General features: G+C 56.7%; 1 protein-coding gene across 2 annotated transcripts; it reads left to right on the plus strand.

Moving 5' to 3' along the window:
• The first annotated feature begins 1,949 nt into the window (after window positions 1–1,949).
• On the plus strand, window positions 1,950–15,567 carry BRINP2 (BMP/retinoic acid inducible neural specific 2). Of its 2 annotated transcripts, none has more exons than XM_058843256.1 (8): window positions 1,950–2,139; window positions 8,907–9,268; window positions 11,244–11,434; window positions 11,562–11,752; window positions 12,106–12,211; window positions 12,577–12,813; window positions 13,002–13,224; window positions 13,549–15,567. In XM_058843256.1, the coding sequence occupies exons 2-8, from the start codon at window positions 8,973–8,975 to the stop codon at window positions 14,663–14,665; spliced, it is 2,361 nt and encodes a 786-aa protein (XP_058699239.1). In that variant the 5' UTR covers window positions 1,950–2,139; window positions 8,907–8,972; the 3' UTR covers window positions 14,666–15,567. The 2 variants fall into 2 exon arrangements, with proteins under 2 accessions (XP_058699239.1, XP_058699240.1); XM_058843257.1 differs by having other exon boundaries at window positions 8,907–9,253.
• Window positions 15,568–18,865: the final 3,298 nt, after the last annotated feature.

Below are 18,865 nucleotides of genomic sequence, written 5' to 3' on the forward strand. Positions count from 1 at the left end.
CTCATCCCAGCAGGAATGCAAGGCTGAGGTCTGCTGGTGTGGGTTTTCCCCCTGGGACTTTCCCGATGTCGAATGACTCTGGAACAGCATGTGGAGGCATCACAGAGCTCCCACACCATCTCCTCATGAGGACATGGCCCCATCCCACCTGGCACCTCCAAAGAGAATCACACGCAGCAGATACTTGTGATTTTTTTTTTTTAATTTTTCTTTTGCAGAGCTCTCCACCACCCCTTGTGAGGCTTTCCCTAAATTCCTGCTCCCTCTCGTGTGCCAGCTGTGAAGCTGAACTCGCCCTAGGGTTGGCATCGATGGGGGACAGCACTGTGCTCCACACACCCCAAGCACTAAGTGGGTGCTTTTCCCCAGAATGATCTGTATTTTTAACCCCCTGTATTCTTAACTTCCATGACACTTTGGGCAGGAAGAACCACACTCACCAAAAATTACCCATTTTCAACAAACAGAGTGAAGCACTTATGGCTTAGGATCAGGAGAAATCAGGAAAAAATCAGAAAAAAAAACCCAACAAGATAAACAAAAAAACCCTGAACAAGCAAAAATACCAAATGGGGAAAATTGGGGAAGGAAAATCTGGAAAAAAATAAGGAAAAATGAGCAGCAGTGTTTTGCAAGACGTGGCCCTCCTTTTGTGTTCCTTTTGGGGAGCACAGGGAAATCCTGCTGGATGATCAGAAGGCCCTTTCTTTGCTCTTCTTTCACCACAAACTCATTAAAAGGAGCTTTTTCATTCTGGAAAAAATAAAAATTAAAAAAAAAAATTAAAAAAAAAAAAGGTGCAATTGAATTATTTAGAAGGTGTCTCCACTAAGGTTCTTTCCACCCTCCCGTTTGGAAATGGGATGCAGTGCCCCTGGAATGCCTAAGGACTCGTGAAGAGGAGCTGGGAAGGGGTTTGGTGGGAGGTGTGAAGAACACAGACGGGTAAATAGAACATGTATAAAAAACCCATGGGAGAACACTAAATCTGGTGTCCCTGACGGCGCCTTCCTGCTGCTCTCTGGGAATGACCGGCACATGAGGCTGCCCAGAGAACCTGGGGATGTCCATCCCTGCAAGCGCTCCAGGCTGCCGGGGCTTGGAGCAACCTGGTGCAGGGAAAGGTGTCGCTGCCCATGATGAGAACGGGGTGATCTCTCGGCTCCTTTCCAATCCCCCATTCCCCATCCCAAGGCTCAGGATGATCTCTCAGCTCTTTCCCAATCCCCATTCCCGATCCCAGGTTCCTGGGGCTCGGGATGTTCTCTCGGCTCCTTTCCAATCCCCATTCCCGATCCCGGGTTCCTGGGGCTCAGGATGGTCTCTCGGCTCTTTTCCAATCCCCATTCCCGATCTCAAGGCTCGGGATGATCCCTCCATTCCCGATCCCAAGGCTCGGGATGATCTCTCGGCTCTTTTCCAATCCCCATTCCCGATCCCAAGGCTCGGGATGATCCCTCCATTCCCGATCCCAAGGCTCGGGATGATCCCTCCATTCCCGATCCCAAGGCTCGGGATGTTCTCTTGGCTCTTTTCCAATCCCCATTCCCGATCCCAAGGCTCAGGATGATCCCTCCATTCCCGATCCCAAGGCTCGGGATGTTCTCTCGGCTCTTTTCCAATCCCCATTCCCGATCCCAAGGCTCGGGATGTTCTCTTGGCTCTTTTCCAATCCCCATTCCCGATCCCAAGGCTCAGGATGATCCCTCCATTCCCGATCCCAAGGCTCGGGATGTTCTCTCGGCTCCTTTCCAATCCCCATTCCCGATCCCGGGTTCCCAGGGCTCGCTCACCCCGGGTCGGGAGGCGGGAACGGGATCCCTCGCCCCGCCCCGCCCCTCCCCTCTTGGCCAATAGGAACGCGCGGGGCCGCAGACGACGTCTCTGATTGGCTGCGGCCGCTGCATATATTATCGGCGCGGCGCGGCGGCCCCGCGGAGCCGGCGGCGGCGGCGCGGCCGGGGCTGAGGGGCTGAGGGGAGCGCGGGATGGTGGCGGCGCCGCCGGGGCCCGCCCGCACATGGCGCGGCCCGGAGGAGGCGGCGGGGCAGCGCCCGGGGCCGCTGAGCCGGAGCGGATCGGAGCGGGACGCCGAGGAGAGGCGGCCGGTGCCCCGCCGGCGCTGATTTGGAGCCTGGGGTGAGTCTGCGGGGTCGCGGGGAGGAGTTGTGGGACGGGGTTTGAGCCGGAGTGGGGTCCCGCCGGTGGTGGGGCGGGGAAGCGGTGGCGAGCGGCGGCCCCGCAAGGGCGGAGATCCCGGCTACCGACGCCGGCTCGCTCGGTGACCTTGGCCAAGTTGTGTCCCCACTCCGGGCTCGCTTGTCAGCCTCCCCGGCGAGCTCGGGTGTAGGGGAAGGCACCGAGTCCTTCCCGGGCCGGAGCCACCCCGCTCGGGGGCCCGACAGGTGCGGGGCGGCTGCTGCCGGCCCGCTGGGACCGGCTGCTGCCGGGATAATCGGGATGCCCGGGATGCCGGGACCTGCTGCTGTGTGCCGAGTGCGCTGCTCGGTGTCAAATGCCGGTGTCACACACCCCGCGCCCGCAGGGACCGGGGGAGATGCCCCCGCAAATGTTAAAGCACACATTTCTCCGATGGGCACCGATCAATCAATAGCCTGTGAGGGAATCGCCCGTTCCCCGCACCGCAGGGCCCCGCTCCACCACCCGGAGCATCGGCTCGGGCAGTGGGTCCGTGACCCGTCGGGAGACGCTCGCTCGCTTCGGGCGCCCGCCCAGCACCGCTCCGGGAGCCGGGGGGTCCCCGCTGCCAGGCTCCCTTCCCGTCCCTAAACGCTCGGCTTTCCAGTGAGAAACAAAACTCTGTGTCTTTAAAGCGCTGGAGAGCATCAGCTCTCGGCGCAGGGATGCTCAGCCCGCCCTGTCCCTCCCCAGGGGAGCCGCGTGTGGCCGCCCTGCAGCGGCAGTGGAGGGTCCCAGAGTGCCCCCGCTGTGGTCCCGGGGCCGGGCACGCTGAGCCGGGGCGCTGCGGGGCCGGGTGGGACCTGCCGGCAGATGTCAGTGTCCCCTCTCTGTCAGCAGCCAGGAGGGTCCCTGCCAGCCCCGGAGATGTTGCAAGGAGGCCCCTGCACTTTTTTTCCGAAGCGGAGCTGTCTTTGGTGGCCGTTCGGTGACACTTTGGAGACCTGGGGAGCAGCAGGATGCTGGAAAGGGGAGTGGCCACGCTCTGACACCCCAGAGGAGGGCTCCCTCTCTCTGCCCAACACCAGCCATCCACCACCTTATTTATCCTGCGCCGCTAATGCTGAGCTGCACTTGTGCATCGCTGCTTGTCCCTGACACTTGTCACCCGTACGAAGGCAGGGAAGGGAAGCGGTGTTCCTCACCTTGCACTGCCCCCAGCTCCTGCATGAGGATGCTACTGGGCATGCAGGATCTGTTAGGGGGAAGGAGCCATCCTCCCTGGGGAGGAGGCTGCAGGGCTGCTCTCTTTCCCGGACCCCTTGTGCACAGGGCTGATCTTATTCCCCATCCCCTCGTGTGTAGGGATGCTCTTCCCTAGTCCCAAAGATCCACCTGCAGGGATTCTTTGGTCTGAGAGCTCAGCGCAAGGTGGGGAAGCCGGAGCTGCTATTGCCGTCACTGTGCTGGGGGAGGAAATTGTATTTTGCACATTTCTTTATTTAAGAGGCTTTTTGCCCGTAGGTGTGAAAGTCTCGGGTGTGCAAAGCCAGAGGGCAGAACACATGGCACTGGTGCGACTCACTGCACGCAGCTGCCATCTCCCCCGACAGCGGCCCGGGCTTCAACTCATTTGATGTCTTATGCAAATCCTTGGCTCCCCGAGTCCTGGGATTTTCTGCTATTTTCCTTTACTCTCATCTTCAAGTGTCTCGCTCTTGAGGATGTGAAGAAAAGCTAATAAAAGGAACCCAAGGCATCGAGTCCTACAGGTTTTCTAACCAGTCTCAGGAGCAGAGAGGAGGGCAGTGCCTTGGAGTCCCTCGGCTATAGCGACTGAACAGGCTACAGAGGGTGCGGGAGCCCAGCGGGAATCTGTTCCCAGCCACGGTTGTGATCTCCAGCCCCTTGGCTCCGGCAGGACGGGAGGCTCCGAGGTGGCTGTCCCCACCGTGTCTCCGAGGCCGGCTGCCAGGTGGCTGCCAGCACCCCGCCGTGCCCGCTTTGCCAGCGATTACCGCGCTGCTGTCGCTCCGGCGGTGCCAGCTTTGCTCTCTTAATGACCCCGGCAGATCAATGAGGCCCTGGCGCTTCCTTAGGAGCGTGCGGATACAAGCCCGGAGATGCAGCTCCTTGCAAGCCGTAATCGAGCCGGAGCAGGGGGCAGAGGAGACAGTGGGAGAGGCAGGGCTGGCTGTAGGGGAGGTGGGTTCCACCAAGCCAGGAGAGACTGGTGGCTCCGGAGCAATGGAAGCATCCTGCAAAAACTGAGCCCTTTGGGATGTCTGTGCCGAGGTGTGCAGGCGGCAGAGCAAGAGGTGGCCTGGGCGCCTGCATGAATTCATAGATAGACGTGGCTCAGCTGAGTCAATCCACTTCAGACGCTAAACTGCACTTAGCCTTTGCCCAGGCTCTTTTAAGTGGCCTTAATTTGATAAAGCTTTTCCATGTTTAATGAGAAGGTGACTCAGTTACTAGGTTTTATGTTCCTTCCCACTAAGGCATCCCCAGGGAGCTCGAGACCCCTCCCCATCGCTCTGGCACAGAGGCACCTTTGCTCCCACTGTGCCCCAGGGACCAGCCCCTGTGTCTGGGCACATCCCACAGCTCTGCCACCAGCTGGTATCGTGTACCTGCCACAGACCGTGGGGTTTGCTTTGGCTCTGGGCTTCAGCTCAGCATGCACAGGGCTCGTTCCAGAGTCCATCTGGAATATTCCTGTGCTTCCCAACGGCACCTGGCAAATACCACTGCCCCTCTCCCCAGTGTATGCTTCCCAGTTTCTGTATCTCGAGATCTGCTCCTGCAGCATGAAAGGGCACAAATCAATGCTAATGTCCCTAACAATTAGCTAACGTCTTAATTATCGAACTCAGCCTGATTAGTGGAGGAGCACTTGGCTCTGGAGATGCCGTCGGCATGGAAGCAAGCGGGACCTCGGCATAACTCTGATGTTAGGCTGAGGATGTTGCTGCTGTCACTGTCAGCCCCAAGGGCAGTAGAGGGAGGCTTTTGCAGCTTACCTGAGCACCCCCACCCCCATCTCACATCTCTCCTTTGGCCTCTTGAGCTATTTTGGATGAGGACACCACTGCAGAAGCGACCCCACTGCCATCCCCAGGGTAGGGGGTGCCTCTAGAAATTGCCACAAGCTCTCTTTAAGATGTAGCTCGTGACAAGTGACAGTGTGGGCCATGCATCTGCCGTCACTGGGGGAACACCGGGGTGTTCTGCTGCAGGCAACGGGGACACAGTGGGCTGCAAGAAGCTCAGGAAGTCTTGGTCCTGAAGGAGGTTGTGGTCCTAGAAAATTTTTCAAGAATATTTGCTTTGACACTTCACTTCCATTGCATCAGAGTTTTTATAGAAGGGGGAAGAGGAGAAAAAAAAAATTAACAAGCTGGAAGTTTTCCAACTTTTGTGATGCAAAGCCCTAAATCAAAAGGAAGAAGAAAAAAAGAGTTGTCAGATGCTTCTCATCAAATCTTCATTTTTTTGGATCAAGGAAAAGTGATTAGAAAGTTATTTCCAGCTTTAGTAGTAAGGTCAAGGGGTTTACTTGTTTCTAAAGAGCTTTACTTTCCCCAGCATCCCAGGAGGATCCCGGTGTGAGCATGTGGAAGTGCATCCTGAAAAACATTGCCCCAACCCTACAAAGCAGCAGTGCAGCCCCCCCCACCCCTCAAATCAGATCCTGTTCCCCCCAGCTGTGGGGACTGAGGACTATACAGAGCTATGGCAATATCTGCACATATTTATTTTCTATAACTGCTGATCGATAGGAGGAAATAGATCATCCCAGCTGACAGTGGTGCAGGAAGGCTGCTCTGTGGGGGATAAGCTGCTGCATAGCTCAGCACAGCCCCCACACAGGCCCTCCTTGCCCGTTCCTGCCTGCCTTGGGACTTCCAGTTCCTGTTGGCAGGGTGCTGGTGTGCGTCAGTGCCCGTCCCCGAGCAGGAGCCTCCCTCAGAGGTACCGGCACACACGGTGTGAATAAGAGGGATGTGTGATTAAAAGCTCGCTTAGCAAGGCTGGAAACTTTGCTTCGTGCCAGGAGGGAATCTTCACTGGTTTTGCACCAGTTTGCCCTGGCCAAGTGCTGGAAATATCAAGTCTTATATTTATTGCTCTGTAGTAAAACATGAAGTAGCCACAAGGAAACATCCCACGCTCAGCCTCTAATCTCGGAACGAGCTCCCCAGGGAAGGCATCAGAGCAGGCTGGAATGGTTTCTGGCTGGTCTAGGGACCACAGCCTAAGGGAAAAGGTGGCCCAAAGTGGGTCTATCCATAATACACATCCCCGTGATGGTGAGCCAGATGTTTGCTGCCTTAGCTGTGGTGGGAGAGGGGATTTGGAGGGGAAGGACAGCATGGGAAGCCTCTCTTGGTGAAGGCACATGAAGATGTCCCCCAGGGTGGCAATGGCAGGGGGCTGCTTAGTGCTGGTGGGAAGCATTTAATATCTAGGGTGGTTTGATGGAAAAGACAGTGCTCTGCCTGGTGTGTCCCACCCCAAAAAATCTCCTCTGTGCTTTGAATCAAAGGAAGGATACTCAGTGTCCTTCTGATTTACACTAGGAAAGCCTAAGGGAGAGTAGTGAAGTGACTGGTGCAAAATTGACCCTACCAGTCTGTGGTGGTGATGGATGAGGCCAGTGTCCCATGGCACCTGTGGAAAAGCATCTCCTTTAACCACTTAAAATCCGCTTTAACATCCCCTGTAAGACCCAGGCTGTTACAGACCTGTGTGGAGGGAGAGGGGAGAGGGACACAGCCAGGGAGCAGCCCCTGCCCAGCCCCACCTCAGCTGGAGGTGTGACAGGAACCACTTAAAACCCATGGATGGTGACAGGGGACGAGGAGACAGGGTGTGCCAAGCCTGTTTGTGAGGCAACAGGCAGAGTCCCAGCACGCCAGATATTTAAACAAGGTGTTTTGCTGTCACAGCCATATTTAATGCTACAAGCAGTGTGTTTCCATGGGCAGGGTTTAGAAAGATGCTGTTCAAGGATGCTTTACCCTCCCTCGGCTTCTCAGCTGAGATCCAGAGTGCTGCTTTCCTCCTTTGCTGTGTGGGAAAGGGATCAAATCACTGAGGGTTTAGCCTATGGTCAGTATCTTAAACCCTCCACAAGGTTTACTGCCAGAGCCTGGCTCCCACCATTCTCTCCTGGACACGGCAGCTGGTCCTGGCTCAGCACAGCAGCAGAACCCATGGCTGCAGGCTGGACCTGGCGGGGCTGAATCTTGAGCTTTGAGCATCCCTTTGGTCCCCAGGCCACGTTAATTTTTAATTGTACCAGCAGATATTCCTGGGGAGGGGAGCCAGGTGCAGGTCTGCTTCAGGCAGACTCTGCATCCCATCTGCCTGCTGCCCCTCGGCGCAGCTTTGGTTGCAGGCAGGGAGGATTAAGGGGCAGCCGTAATCTGGCATCGGATCCTGCCGTGTTTTGGGGGTGACAGATTCCTCCTCCAACACTTGGGGCACAGAGTGAGGAAACCAGCCTGGCATTGCCTGCTTCCCACCCCAGCATGGGACAGGTTTGGGCCAGGGTTTGGTCACATCGTGGCTGTGGGGGACTCCACGTGCCAGGAGCAGGAGGCAGTGATGGGGCTGTTGTGTGGCTGCCTGCCAGGCTGGGAGAAACCAGGGTGACACGTGAAAAAAGAGTGTGGGGGAACAGAATGAGCCCTGCCTGCTGCTGCTGCTCACCCCACTGCCCTGGCACCCCGGTCTGGTGATGTGAAAGTCTCAGCTTTTGTTTAAAATTCACAGGGCCCCAGCCTTGAGGGCTGAGTGAGAAGCTGAGAAAGTGTAATCAAAGGGCACCCTTAAGGGTTTAAAAATAGAAGAGATGGAGCAAAAAAATTGAAAAAACAAATTATTACATGTTAAAGCATGATGATTCATCCAGCAAAGCCCTGTTTGGGAGAACGCAGGGTTGGTGTGCGCTCAGCAGGGATGGGCATTTGGGCTCCAGCTGCCTTCCTGGAATAAAAACCATCTTCCCTCTTGGAATAAAAACCATCTTCCCTGGCAGTACTGCAGCAGTGGGGTCCCTGTTTTGAGGCAAACAGCTGTTGTTGCCTCACAGCACACCTGGCCTTGGCCAGACCTTGCAGCTCCCCATCTCCCACTTGCACTGGCAAATTCAGGCTCTGGCCTTGTGGTTGCTGCTGCCAGAAAAGCTTCATCTTTACTTTGCACTCAAAACACTACTTCCATCAGCCTGCCAACCTTGGAGTGGAGATCCATCCATCCATCCATCCATCCATCCATCCATCCATCCATCCACCCATCCATCAGCAGAACACAAAGAAAAGTCTAACATCAACCACACGTGATCCAGTTCATACCTGGAGAAGCTCATTTTCCCAGCTCCCCATGATTATTATTTTTAGCCCCACCTGAAATGAGCTGCACATGCTCCTGCCATGCATCCCCACAATGCAGGGTGCAGAGGCAGCCCTCCCCACCATCCCCACAGCAGCAAGCTCAGCTTGACAGGCTGATGTACTGCAGAGAAAAACATCAAGAAAAAGCCAGAAATTCCTCAAACAGCCATCAGCCAGGATTTCATTCAACTTCAGCAGCACCCAGCACCCCCAACCCCATAAACTCTTATTTCCTGTGGCATGACCAGTCCGTGCCTGACGCGTGGCTCTCCCGGGAGCGTCTCTTTCCCTCTGTCAGCATCCCGACAAGCATTCCAAAGGCTGTGGTCTCTCCTGCTTTGTATCCACGCTGTGCTCCCGTTGCAGGACGGGGCTGTCCCGGAGGATCGCCGCGGGGTGAGAGAATGAAGAAGCCGGCCGGGCAGCAGCAGGATGGGGCGGCAGGACCTCCCACGTGCTGACGGGCCCCCGCCGATGCTCCCGCTGGCCCTGCTGGCCCTGAGCGCCTGCTGCCGCTGGGGAGCGGCCGGCGGGGCGGGCAGCACCGTGCCCCAGGGCCATGCAGCCCCCGCGACCCCCTCCTCTTCCTCCTCATCCTCCTCTCCCTCCGTCCGGGCGCCCCTCGACTGGCTCCTCACTGACCGGGGACCCTTCTACCGAGCTCAGGAGTACGTGGACTTCATGGAGCGCTACCGGCAGGGTTTCACCACCAGGTACAGGATCTACAGGTGAGGCTGTGGGCAGCTCGAGAGGGGGATGAGGGGTGGGGGGCTATGGGGGCACGGCAAAGGGGAGGCAGACCCTCTCTAATCCACATGAGCAGACCCCCACGTGCAGGAGGAGGCTGTCCATTGGACAGTGGGTGGATGTGAGATGCTGCTTTTCCAGGGAATATAATAGCAGCCCCCCTGAGGATGCTCATGGTGTGGCCAGGCCGGGCTCCAGGCAGGATTTGCCCTGAGCTGGGAGGGATTTGGTGCACAGGTTGAGATGGAATCAGCCCTTATGGCAGGAGGCACAGAGCCCACTGGGCTGGATGGGTTCATATGTACTCCAGTCCCTTTGGACATCTTCTGCCTACCAATCTCCTGCCCAGAGGTGGAAACTGGGGACAGCAGAAGGGGCAGTGTGTGTGGTGTCTGCTTCCCAGGCCCTTCGGACAAAGATGCTTTTTTGTCTGTTTTCTGTGCACAAAGACATCTCTCTGCCAAATTACTGAAGCTGCCTAGGCTGGCAGTACTCTGGAGCTGGGATGCTGCTGGGGCTCAAGAAGAGCCACCCTGACTGACCCCCTGGCATGTCCCCAGAGCCATCAGCCCACAGACTGCTGCAGTGGGATGCTGTATGAATGGGGGCCGAGGCTGGAGGGGTTTCTTGCCAGCAGAAAAACAGGTTTGGCAGCAGTGGGGCCACTCACCACAGCAAAGGGCCACCCGTGACAGCCTCTGTGGGAAACCCACTCCACTCCACAGCCTCCTGCACCTAACTGGGGCTGTCACCTCTGGCTAATGAGCCCTTTTCCCTTTCACTCCCCACCGATGCTGAGCCCTGGGGGGATTCAGCAGGGGAGCAAAGCCTGGCCAAGGCCTCTCGGGAATGCTGACGTGGGTGCCGGGATTGCAGCTTTGTTATGCAGCCCGGCACCCCTAGGGAGCTCCTCTCCTCTTTCCTGTGTGCTGATGCTGCCATGCCGAGGGACCTGCGTCCTCCAGGGATGCTGCTGGTGACGGTGGTGGGACAGGAAGGAGCAGCCAGAGGGACAGCTGCTGGCTCACACCTCCCTGGAGGCAGAGAACCTACTATCAGCCTTTGGGGCTTGCTTTGCCTCTGGGATGGAAGGGGGGGAGATTGGCACCCCGGCCCCTAGGGAGTGTGTGTGCAAGGGGAGAGGCAGCATCCTCCCTGCCTCATCCTCAGCTCTGCTACTGGCCCCTGCAACCCATCTTCTGGGCCCAAAAGTCATGGTGGTAGGCAACTTGTCATCTGCCAAGCCCAGCAGCTGCTGCTTTGCACCCATCCACCCCTCCCTCTCCCTCTTTTCCCATCCAGCCTTGGTAAAGCTGTCTGAAAGGCACCGCCTGGTTTTAATTAGAGCAAAATGCCAAAGATTAGGCTGAAATTTGCTGCCGGTTGTTTACAAGGCCATGGGGTTTTGGATGCAGTGACAGGCTAGGCAGCTGCTCCCTAGGGCTGGGCAAGGCCAGGGGGGCACATTCACAGCCCATCTGGAGCTCTGAGGGGACCCACCTCCAGCTTCCCACAAAATATTGCTGCTGATATTTAAAACCATGATACCCCCAGATGCTGGATTTTCACTTGGATCCGTAGGCACAGGGCTGGGGGAGAGATGAGATCCAACCAGCCCAACAGGCTGGAAAAGGGTCTAGCCCTGCCCTGGGCTGTGATTAATGCCTTCTGGAGGTGCTGGATTAATCAATATCAGGCATCTCCGCTGCTTGTAGCTCTTTATCACCATCAATGGCTTAGGGAGGGACGGTGCTTTTGTCCTGGCCGGATCCATAGCTGGCAAGTGTCTGCAGCCGGTCCTGCACTTCCTGGGAAGTGGAGGAGGTCGGGATGATTCTAACCAGAGTTTTCCACCTGTCCTGAGCTGGAAACTGGGGACAAAAGGAAGGAGAGCATCCATGTGCCGTGGCCAGACCCACTTCACACCCTCTCCCCACTGCTGCTCTCCTCCCACAGAGAGTTTGCTCGTTGGAAGGTGAATAATTTGGCCTTGGAGAGGAAAGATTTCTTCAGCCTTCCGCTTCCCCTGGCCCCTGAATTCATCCGCAACATCCGACTGCTGGGGCGTCGGCCCAGCCCCCAGCAGATCACCGACAGCCTCATCAAAAAGTATGGGACACACTTCTTGCTGGCTGCCACGCTGGGAGGTGAGTGCTGGGGGTGCTCGGCCCTGCTCACCCCCCTTTGCACAGGGACTGTGCACAGGAGGGAGAGTGGGAAAAGAAGCACTGCAGGAGCCCAGCAGCCTCTCCAAAGTATCGCGTCTCCCCCCAGGAGAGGAGTCCCTGACCATTTTTGTGGACAAGCGCAAGCTGAGCCGGAGGGCAGAGCCTGCGGGGGGGGCTGGGAACAGCTCGGGGGTCTCGCTGGAGACCCTGCACCAGCTGGCAGCCTCCTACTTCATCGACCGGGAGAGCACCCTGCGCCGGCTGCACCACATCCAGATCGCCACGGCTGCCATCAAGGTAGGCAGGGGGGTGGCCAGGGACACAGCATCCTCACCACGGCCCCTCGCAGCTGGCCAGACCCGAAACAGCATCACCCAGACAGGAGACAGAGCAGGGAAACTTAACACGTTCCCATTATTTATGGGAAATTGGGCACGCTAATAAAGGCACATTTTTCAGCGGGCTGCAGGCAGGGCTGCCGCCTGTCAACAAGCTAATTAGCAGATAATTAGTTCTCCTCTCCCGACCATCGCCCTGCTATGAGGGCTATGGGCTTGGCCAGCGGGGTCAGGGATTATCTGCGGCACTCTCAGCGAGGTAGCGCTGTGTCCCCTCCTGTGTCCCTGACCACCTGCGTGTCCCCACCTTAGGTGACAGAAACACGGACAGGCCCGCTCGGCTGCAGCAACTATGACAACCTGGACTCGGTGAGCTCTGTCCTGGTGCAGAGCCCTGAGAACAAAGTGCAGCTCCAAGGTAGGACTGGGCTCGTGGGGATGTGGGGGAGGACAAGTGCTACCATGGGATGCTTGTGGGTGCACAGGGGTTTGCAGGGGAGGATGCTGGCATGAGATGCTGCTTCTAATTTCAGGGCTGGGGAGGAGAGGGGATGAAAATAATGAAAGCTGGGCAGGATGAGGTTGTTGCTTGTCTGCCAAGAGGAGCCGAGATCGATGCAGAGCCCAGACAAGCGGCTCCACAGCAATTGATATGATAATCGTGCGAGGGTGGGAGCCCGGGGAGGGGGGAGGAAGGAGGGAGGCTCGTGCCCCCCTCACCCAGGCGATGTTTGAGGGGCTCCGTGCGTGCCCTGATGCTGTCGGGGCTGCTCCCTCTCGCAGGGCTGCAGACGGTGCTCCCCTCCTACCTGCGGGAGAGGTTCGTGGCGGCCGCCCTCAGCTACATTGCCTGCGGCTCTGCCGGGGAGCTGCTGTGCCGCCGGAGCGACTGCCGCTGCCAGTGCCAGCCCGCCTTCCCCCGCTGCAACTGCCCCGAGGCCGACATCCAGGCGCTGGAGAGCAGCCTGGCCCAGCTTGGGCGAGCCTGGGAGAGCCACCACAGCCAGTTCGAGGAGTCAGGTGAGGCTGGGGAGACCCCACCAAGCATCTCCTTCCCCTTGTGAGCAGCCCAGGCTGGGTGCTGGGTCTCCAGGGTGGTCTTCTTCACCATGAAGACCTCAGAGCTCAGGTGGAGGGAAGTTGCTCTCAGCTTCACCTTCATCACCGGTTCTCCAGGGTCTGCTGATGCCGTCTCCTTCTCCCCACAGAGGAGTTTCAGGCCCTGGTGAAAAGACTCCCCACAGACCGTTTCCTGAACAGGACAGCCATCTCCCACTTCTGGACCATGGACCTGGATGTCCAGCATCGCTACCAACAGCTGGGCACCAGCCTGAAGCTGCTGTCCAGGAAAACCTACCGGCTCATCCGGCGGCTCTTCAACCTCAGCAAACGCTGCCACCGCCAACCTCGCTTCAAGCTGCCGAAGGAGAGGTAGGGTGCCATGGCATCCCCTTCTGGGGACGTTGCCCCATGCCCCAAGGGTGGCTCAGAGCCAGGGGCTACCTCCCTGTGGCTGCAACTGGAGAAGCTCCTACCTAGGAGGGACATCTGGGGGTGAGCAGGCAGCAGGAGTGGCTGTACCAGCCCTGAGAGGTCAGGTCCAAACCTGAAGGTGAAAAATGGGGCTTGGTTCATGCTGTTTTCAGCGGAGCAGAAAACAAACACAAGGTGGGCAGCTCTTCCATCCTTAGGGAAAGTCAGTCGCATCCCAAAAGACGCCATTTAAGCCTCTCTCCTGTGTTTCCTCTGCACCAGGTCCCTCCCTTACTGGTGGAGCCGTGCACAGTCGCTCCTGTACTGCAGCGAGACCACCGTGCCTGGGACCTTCCTGGAAGAAAGCCACAGCTGCAGCTGTCCCTCGGAGCAGCCCTCCTGCCAGGGGTCCATTCCGTGTGCCTTGGGCGAGGGGCCAGCCTGTGCCAGCTGTGACCAGGACAACAGCACCCGCTGCGGGACCTGCAACCACGGCTTCGTGCTCACCCAGGGCTTCTGCCGCCCTGAGGTGGCCGACTCACTGGAGCACTACCTGGGGCTGGAGACCGACCTGCAGGACTTGGAGCTCAAGTACCTGCTGCAGAAACGGGACAGCCGCATCGAGGTGCACTCCATCTTCATCAGCAACGACATGCGCCTGGGCAGCTGGTTCGACCCCTCCTGGAGGAAGCGCATGCTCCTCACCCTGAAGAGCAACAAGTACAAGCCCGGGCTGGTTCACGTCATGTTGGCCCTGTCTCTGCAGATCTGCCTCACCAAGAACAGCACCCTGGAGCCCGTCATGGCCATCTATGTCAACCCCTTTGGGGGAAGCCACTCGGAGAGCTGGTTCATGCCTGTCAATGAGGGCAGCTTCCCAGACTGGGAAAGGACTACCGTGGATGCCTCTGCCCAGTGCCAAAACTGGACGATCACCTTGGGCAACAAGTGGAAGACCTTCTTCGAAACGGTCCACGTCTACTTGCGGAGCCGCATCAAGTCTCTGGATGACAGCTCCAATGAGACAATCTACTATGAACCCTTGGAGATGTCAGATCCCTCCAAGAACCTGGGGTACATGAAAATCAACAGCTTGCAAGTCTTTGGCTACAGCCTGCCCTTCGAGCCAGACGCTATCCGTGACCTGATCCTCCAGCTGGACTACCCCTACACCCAGGGCTCCCAGGACTCAGCCATGCTCCAGCTGCTGGAGATCAGGGACCGAGTGAACAGGCTCTCACCCCCTGGCAAAATCCGCCTCGACCTCTTCACTTGCTTGCTCCGGCACCGGCTCAAGCTGGCCAACAACGAGGTGGCGAGGATCCAGTCCTCCTTGAGAGCCTTCAACGCCAGGCTGCCCAATGCGCTGGAGCAGGAGATGGGCAAGCTGTGCAGCTAACGGCCGGCAGCGCTCGGACCTCGGCGCCAGGGGGCTGGGAGGAAAGACTTCCTGGGGAGGGGAGAGAAACAACCACCCTAAAAATTTAAATCAAGGCCTTACCTTAGTGCCAACTGCGTGCTTCCATGGTACACCCAGCAACTGGCCAAAGAGACACAGGGCTCAAGCGGATGGAGGATGCCAGTGGGACTAAGGAGGAGGGATGGCTCATGCAGTGCAGAGTGGCTCCCAGTGCGGGGACAATGCCACTGTGGCCACCATGGGGGTGGCTGGGGAGGTGTGGTGATGGCCCAGGGGGTGTGGCTAGGCCAGAGGCAGCTGCTGGTCCCACCAGAGCAGGTCCTTAACCCACCCAGTGGCGGCCTCCTCGCCACTCTACTTTTGTAGTCTTTTTAAGAGGTTTCTACTGGCACCTTTGCATCCCCCGTGCTCCATCCTGCAGCCATACCCTCACACACGGTGGGGTCTGCTGGGGGTCCACAGAGCCAGCCCTGGAGACCCAGCAGCTCTCCCCTGGGGCCTCTCCACGAGCACCTCGTGTCTGCTGCAGTGCTGAGGCACCGTCTCACCCTTTGCCTGGGAAGGACCTGGCACCTGCGCCGGGGACGCTGCCATCACAGACACCGGCGGAGACCTCTGGGCCACGATTCCCTACAAAACAAAATACAACAACAACAACAAAAAAAAAAAACGTAATGCAAAAGGAAAAAAAAAAAAAAGAAAATGTTTTATTTATGTATTTATTTATTTGGTTTGTTTGGGACAGGTTTTTTTAAGCCTATTCATTTGGGGAGTGTCATTTCTTGTCAGTGGCTCGAGCCAAGAGACATCTTAGTAAAATGTATCTGTTTAATATATTTTTTAAAAAATGCCTTTTTTGAGCAAAAGAGCAACCAAAACCAACTGAGATTAAAAAAAAAAAAAAAAAAAAAAAAAGAAAGAAAAGAACAGAACAGTTACTGTCATCGCTAGCCCTGGCTTTCCCCGTGCTGGGTGGCTCCCCTCCCTCCCTCCCTTCTTCCCGGTGCTGCTGCCGCTGCTGTACTCAGTGCCTGAGCAGAATATCAAGCAGCAGAGCTGCCCGGCTGTCAGATGGGAACGCCGGGTACCCAGACAAGCAGAGCTCACTGCTCCAGTGGCTGCCCTCGTTCCTTGGCCAAGAATGAGCCAGAGAGAGGAAGGAGCTGACCCTCCAACCACAGTATCCCTAAGGGAGGGCACCTGGACAGAGGGGATGGTGCAGGGGAAAGGAGAGGGGTGGGAAAAGTGTATCAGTGTGCAGATCTGAGGCTGCTTCCTAATCCTCCACAGCTGGCAAAACTTGTCTGCTTGGATGCTGCAAAGGCAGTGGAAATCCGAGCTCATCCATCCTGCTTCTGTCACCCACCTCTCCTCCATCCTCAGGCTGGGCAGATAAAGAGATAAGAGGGAGGAAAATAACACCAGGAGAGATAAAGAGACAGACAAGAGGAAAATAAAACGGGGATAGATAAACCATACGTGCTATTTATATTCCCTGTCTAATCTATCAATCCATCAAGCTGGCTATTGTGGTTATAGCAGCCCTCAATCTGTCACCTAGACTTCTATTTTCCACACATCTGTCTTCCTTTGCCCACCTCTCCTCTCTTTCTCCCAGTCCTAAAGGGAAAAAAAATCAGGCAATTAAACACACCAGGAGGAAATGAGAAGTCAAAGGCCTTCTCTGGGCTCCCTAACATCAGCCTGGGGGTGGGGAGGGCACAGGCACGAAGGCAGGCAGCGCTCCTGAGCAGGCAGAGCTGCTGGGATGATTCCCAGCTACTGAAATTATTTTGGCTTCTGCTGTACATCTCCTATCTCATCACTTCTTGGTTGTCCAGAGAAGCTGTGGCTGCCCCATCTCTGCAAGTGTCCAAGGCCAGGTTGGATGAGGCTTGGAGGAATTTGTTTTACTGGAAGGTATCCCTGTCTGTGGAAGGTTAGAACAAGATGAGCTTTAAGGTGTCTTCTAACCCAAACCATTCTAGGGTTCTCCCCATCATCATGTGGGCCATGTGTCAGGCTAACATTCCTCAGCTCCATCCCATCTCCTCTAGACAGAGCATTTCCTACCACGTTTTTCAGTGCCCTGAACCAGTCCCACATCCTAAAGCCACCTGAACATGAATGCAAGAGCTGTTGGGATGACTGGTGTACCCCTCAAGGGATGGACCCTGGACTTGTCTGGCCTTGTGTCGGCTCCAGATGGAGCCAGGTGATGCCCTAACAGTCCCATGCATGAGGAGAGAGGTGGATGGATCATTTACTTTTAAGTGGATGCAGAAAATAAAAAGCAGGGAGTAGGGGATGGCAGGCAGCTGGAAGGATGAGCCATCAGCACTTTGCATCCTCAGCAGTTGCCCCTGGGGCTGCACTCTCCTCTCTCCACAGCCCCCAGCAGGATCTGTAATCTATTGCCCAAAAGCACCAAGTTTTGCCCAAATTGCCAGTTCCTGTTAGGAACGAGGCTGTGCATGGCATTGCAAGGCTGGCAGCTGGCACTGCCCTGTGTCAGCAAAAAGCACCAGTTTGGGAAGCACTGGGACAGGCAGAGAGGCCTTGGTCATCCACCCCCAGCACCCTGTGGCTGCACCCCCTCTCTAACTCAGTGACAGAGAAACTGACAGGTGCTTCCTTGAATTTGGCTGCTAAATTGCTGTATTTGGGGAGAGAACAGCTTCCACCTTTTCTGGGGATGTGTGTGGGTTAAAGGAAGAGCAGCAGCAGCAGCAGCAGCAGCAGCAGCAGCATGCCCTGGGAGGGGACTGCCAGGCTGCGTGGGACTCTCAGGTGGGAGCAGCCAGGTCCTCCCATCCCTGCTCAGCAATTAAGGCGCTCAATGGAGGTGATTAAAAGGACGAGGTTAATAACTGGGGGTCAGCATTTGATTACCTTGCAGTGCTTTCCCCTGCACAGAACAGTGCTGATGGCAGCAGGGCTGGCTGAGAGCTGCTGCTGCTGCACAGCACCTGCAGGATCTGGCCCCAGGATGGAAATAGCCAGCGTGCCACCCTGAACCAGGAATTCAGCATCAAACCCATTAGGTTTTAACAGCTGGTGTGGTTGGGGTTGTCCTTTTCTAGGGTGTTTATATGAGATTCTCTGCAGTATGAAAGCCAGAAAATGGCCTTTAAATAACAAGCTGAGCTCCTCACTTACTTGACTGCAGACACTCTGCTTCCCTCCAGACACGTTTGTTCAGCAGCTCAGCCAGGGAAAGGCCAGGATGTTTCACCCCAGCCCAGGCAGCAGGATGGGGTTATCTGCACAGCTCTCCCAGGGCAGACAGAGCTCAGGGGGCTGGTCCTAGCTCCATCTCCCAGCCTGAGACAGTGCTGGGCTGTGATGGGCTGCACCTGAGCAAACAGCCCTCAGCTCTGCCTCGGTAACCTGCACCCTCTTCCTCCTCCTGTCTTCACCCTTTATCCACAGCGCTGGCTGAGCCTCTAGCCCTGCGTGCCATGAGGGGGAGCCTTCAGCCTCCTGGCCCAGGAGCATCTCTGTGTCAGGCCAAAACACGAAGGAGAGTTTTTCTATGAAGAGCCAGGATGGAGAGAGGCTGTGAGGCTCAGTCTGCATTCTTGCTCCAGCCTGCCTCAGTTTACCCCTTGTGGCTCCCAGCTAATGCTGTGTCAGCCTGGGAGAAGAGCATGGATGCACAGGAATGAAAACATCCTGGAGGAAGAGGGAGGGCTGGGAGTGTTCCAGGTAACACACTTCCCTGGCAGAAACTCTTTTGCTTTGCATGCAAACAGCACACTGGTGCAGATGTTGCTTTTAATGCATCCCCATGGTCTCTGAGTTCAGGCTGCAGGATGGGCAAGGAGGGAATCAGACGTTTGGCCTGGCAGGAAGCTTCACACTGAGCATTTTTTTTGCCCAGGGCTCCTTTGGCTGTGTTAGCCACACAGAACCACAAGGCAGCTGCCAGCAGACCTGCTCTGTGTTTGACAGCGTTTCTGGGGGTGCAGGAGAAAGCTGCCATCTCTGCCCCAGCACAGGGCTGCTCTGACTCCTTCCCTTCAGCTTCCTTCCTTCTGGGTTTCACTGCAGGTAGCAGAGATGCTCCTGGGCACACATGGGATCACCTCTCACTCTCCCAAGCAATGCAGCAGATGGTGGGATGTGATCCCCGGGAAATTGGCATCCCTAAGTCATGGCCTAGAGCTGCTCTGCCAA

This window comes from Poecile atricapillus, chromosome 7 (assembly GCF_030490865.1).
Source record: "Poecile atricapillus isolate bPoeAtr1 chromosome 7, bPoeAtr1.hap1, whole genome shotgun sequence".
Classification (NCBI taxonomy): Eukaryota; Metazoa; Chordata; class Aves; order Passeriformes; family Paridae; genus Poecile; species Poecile atricapillus.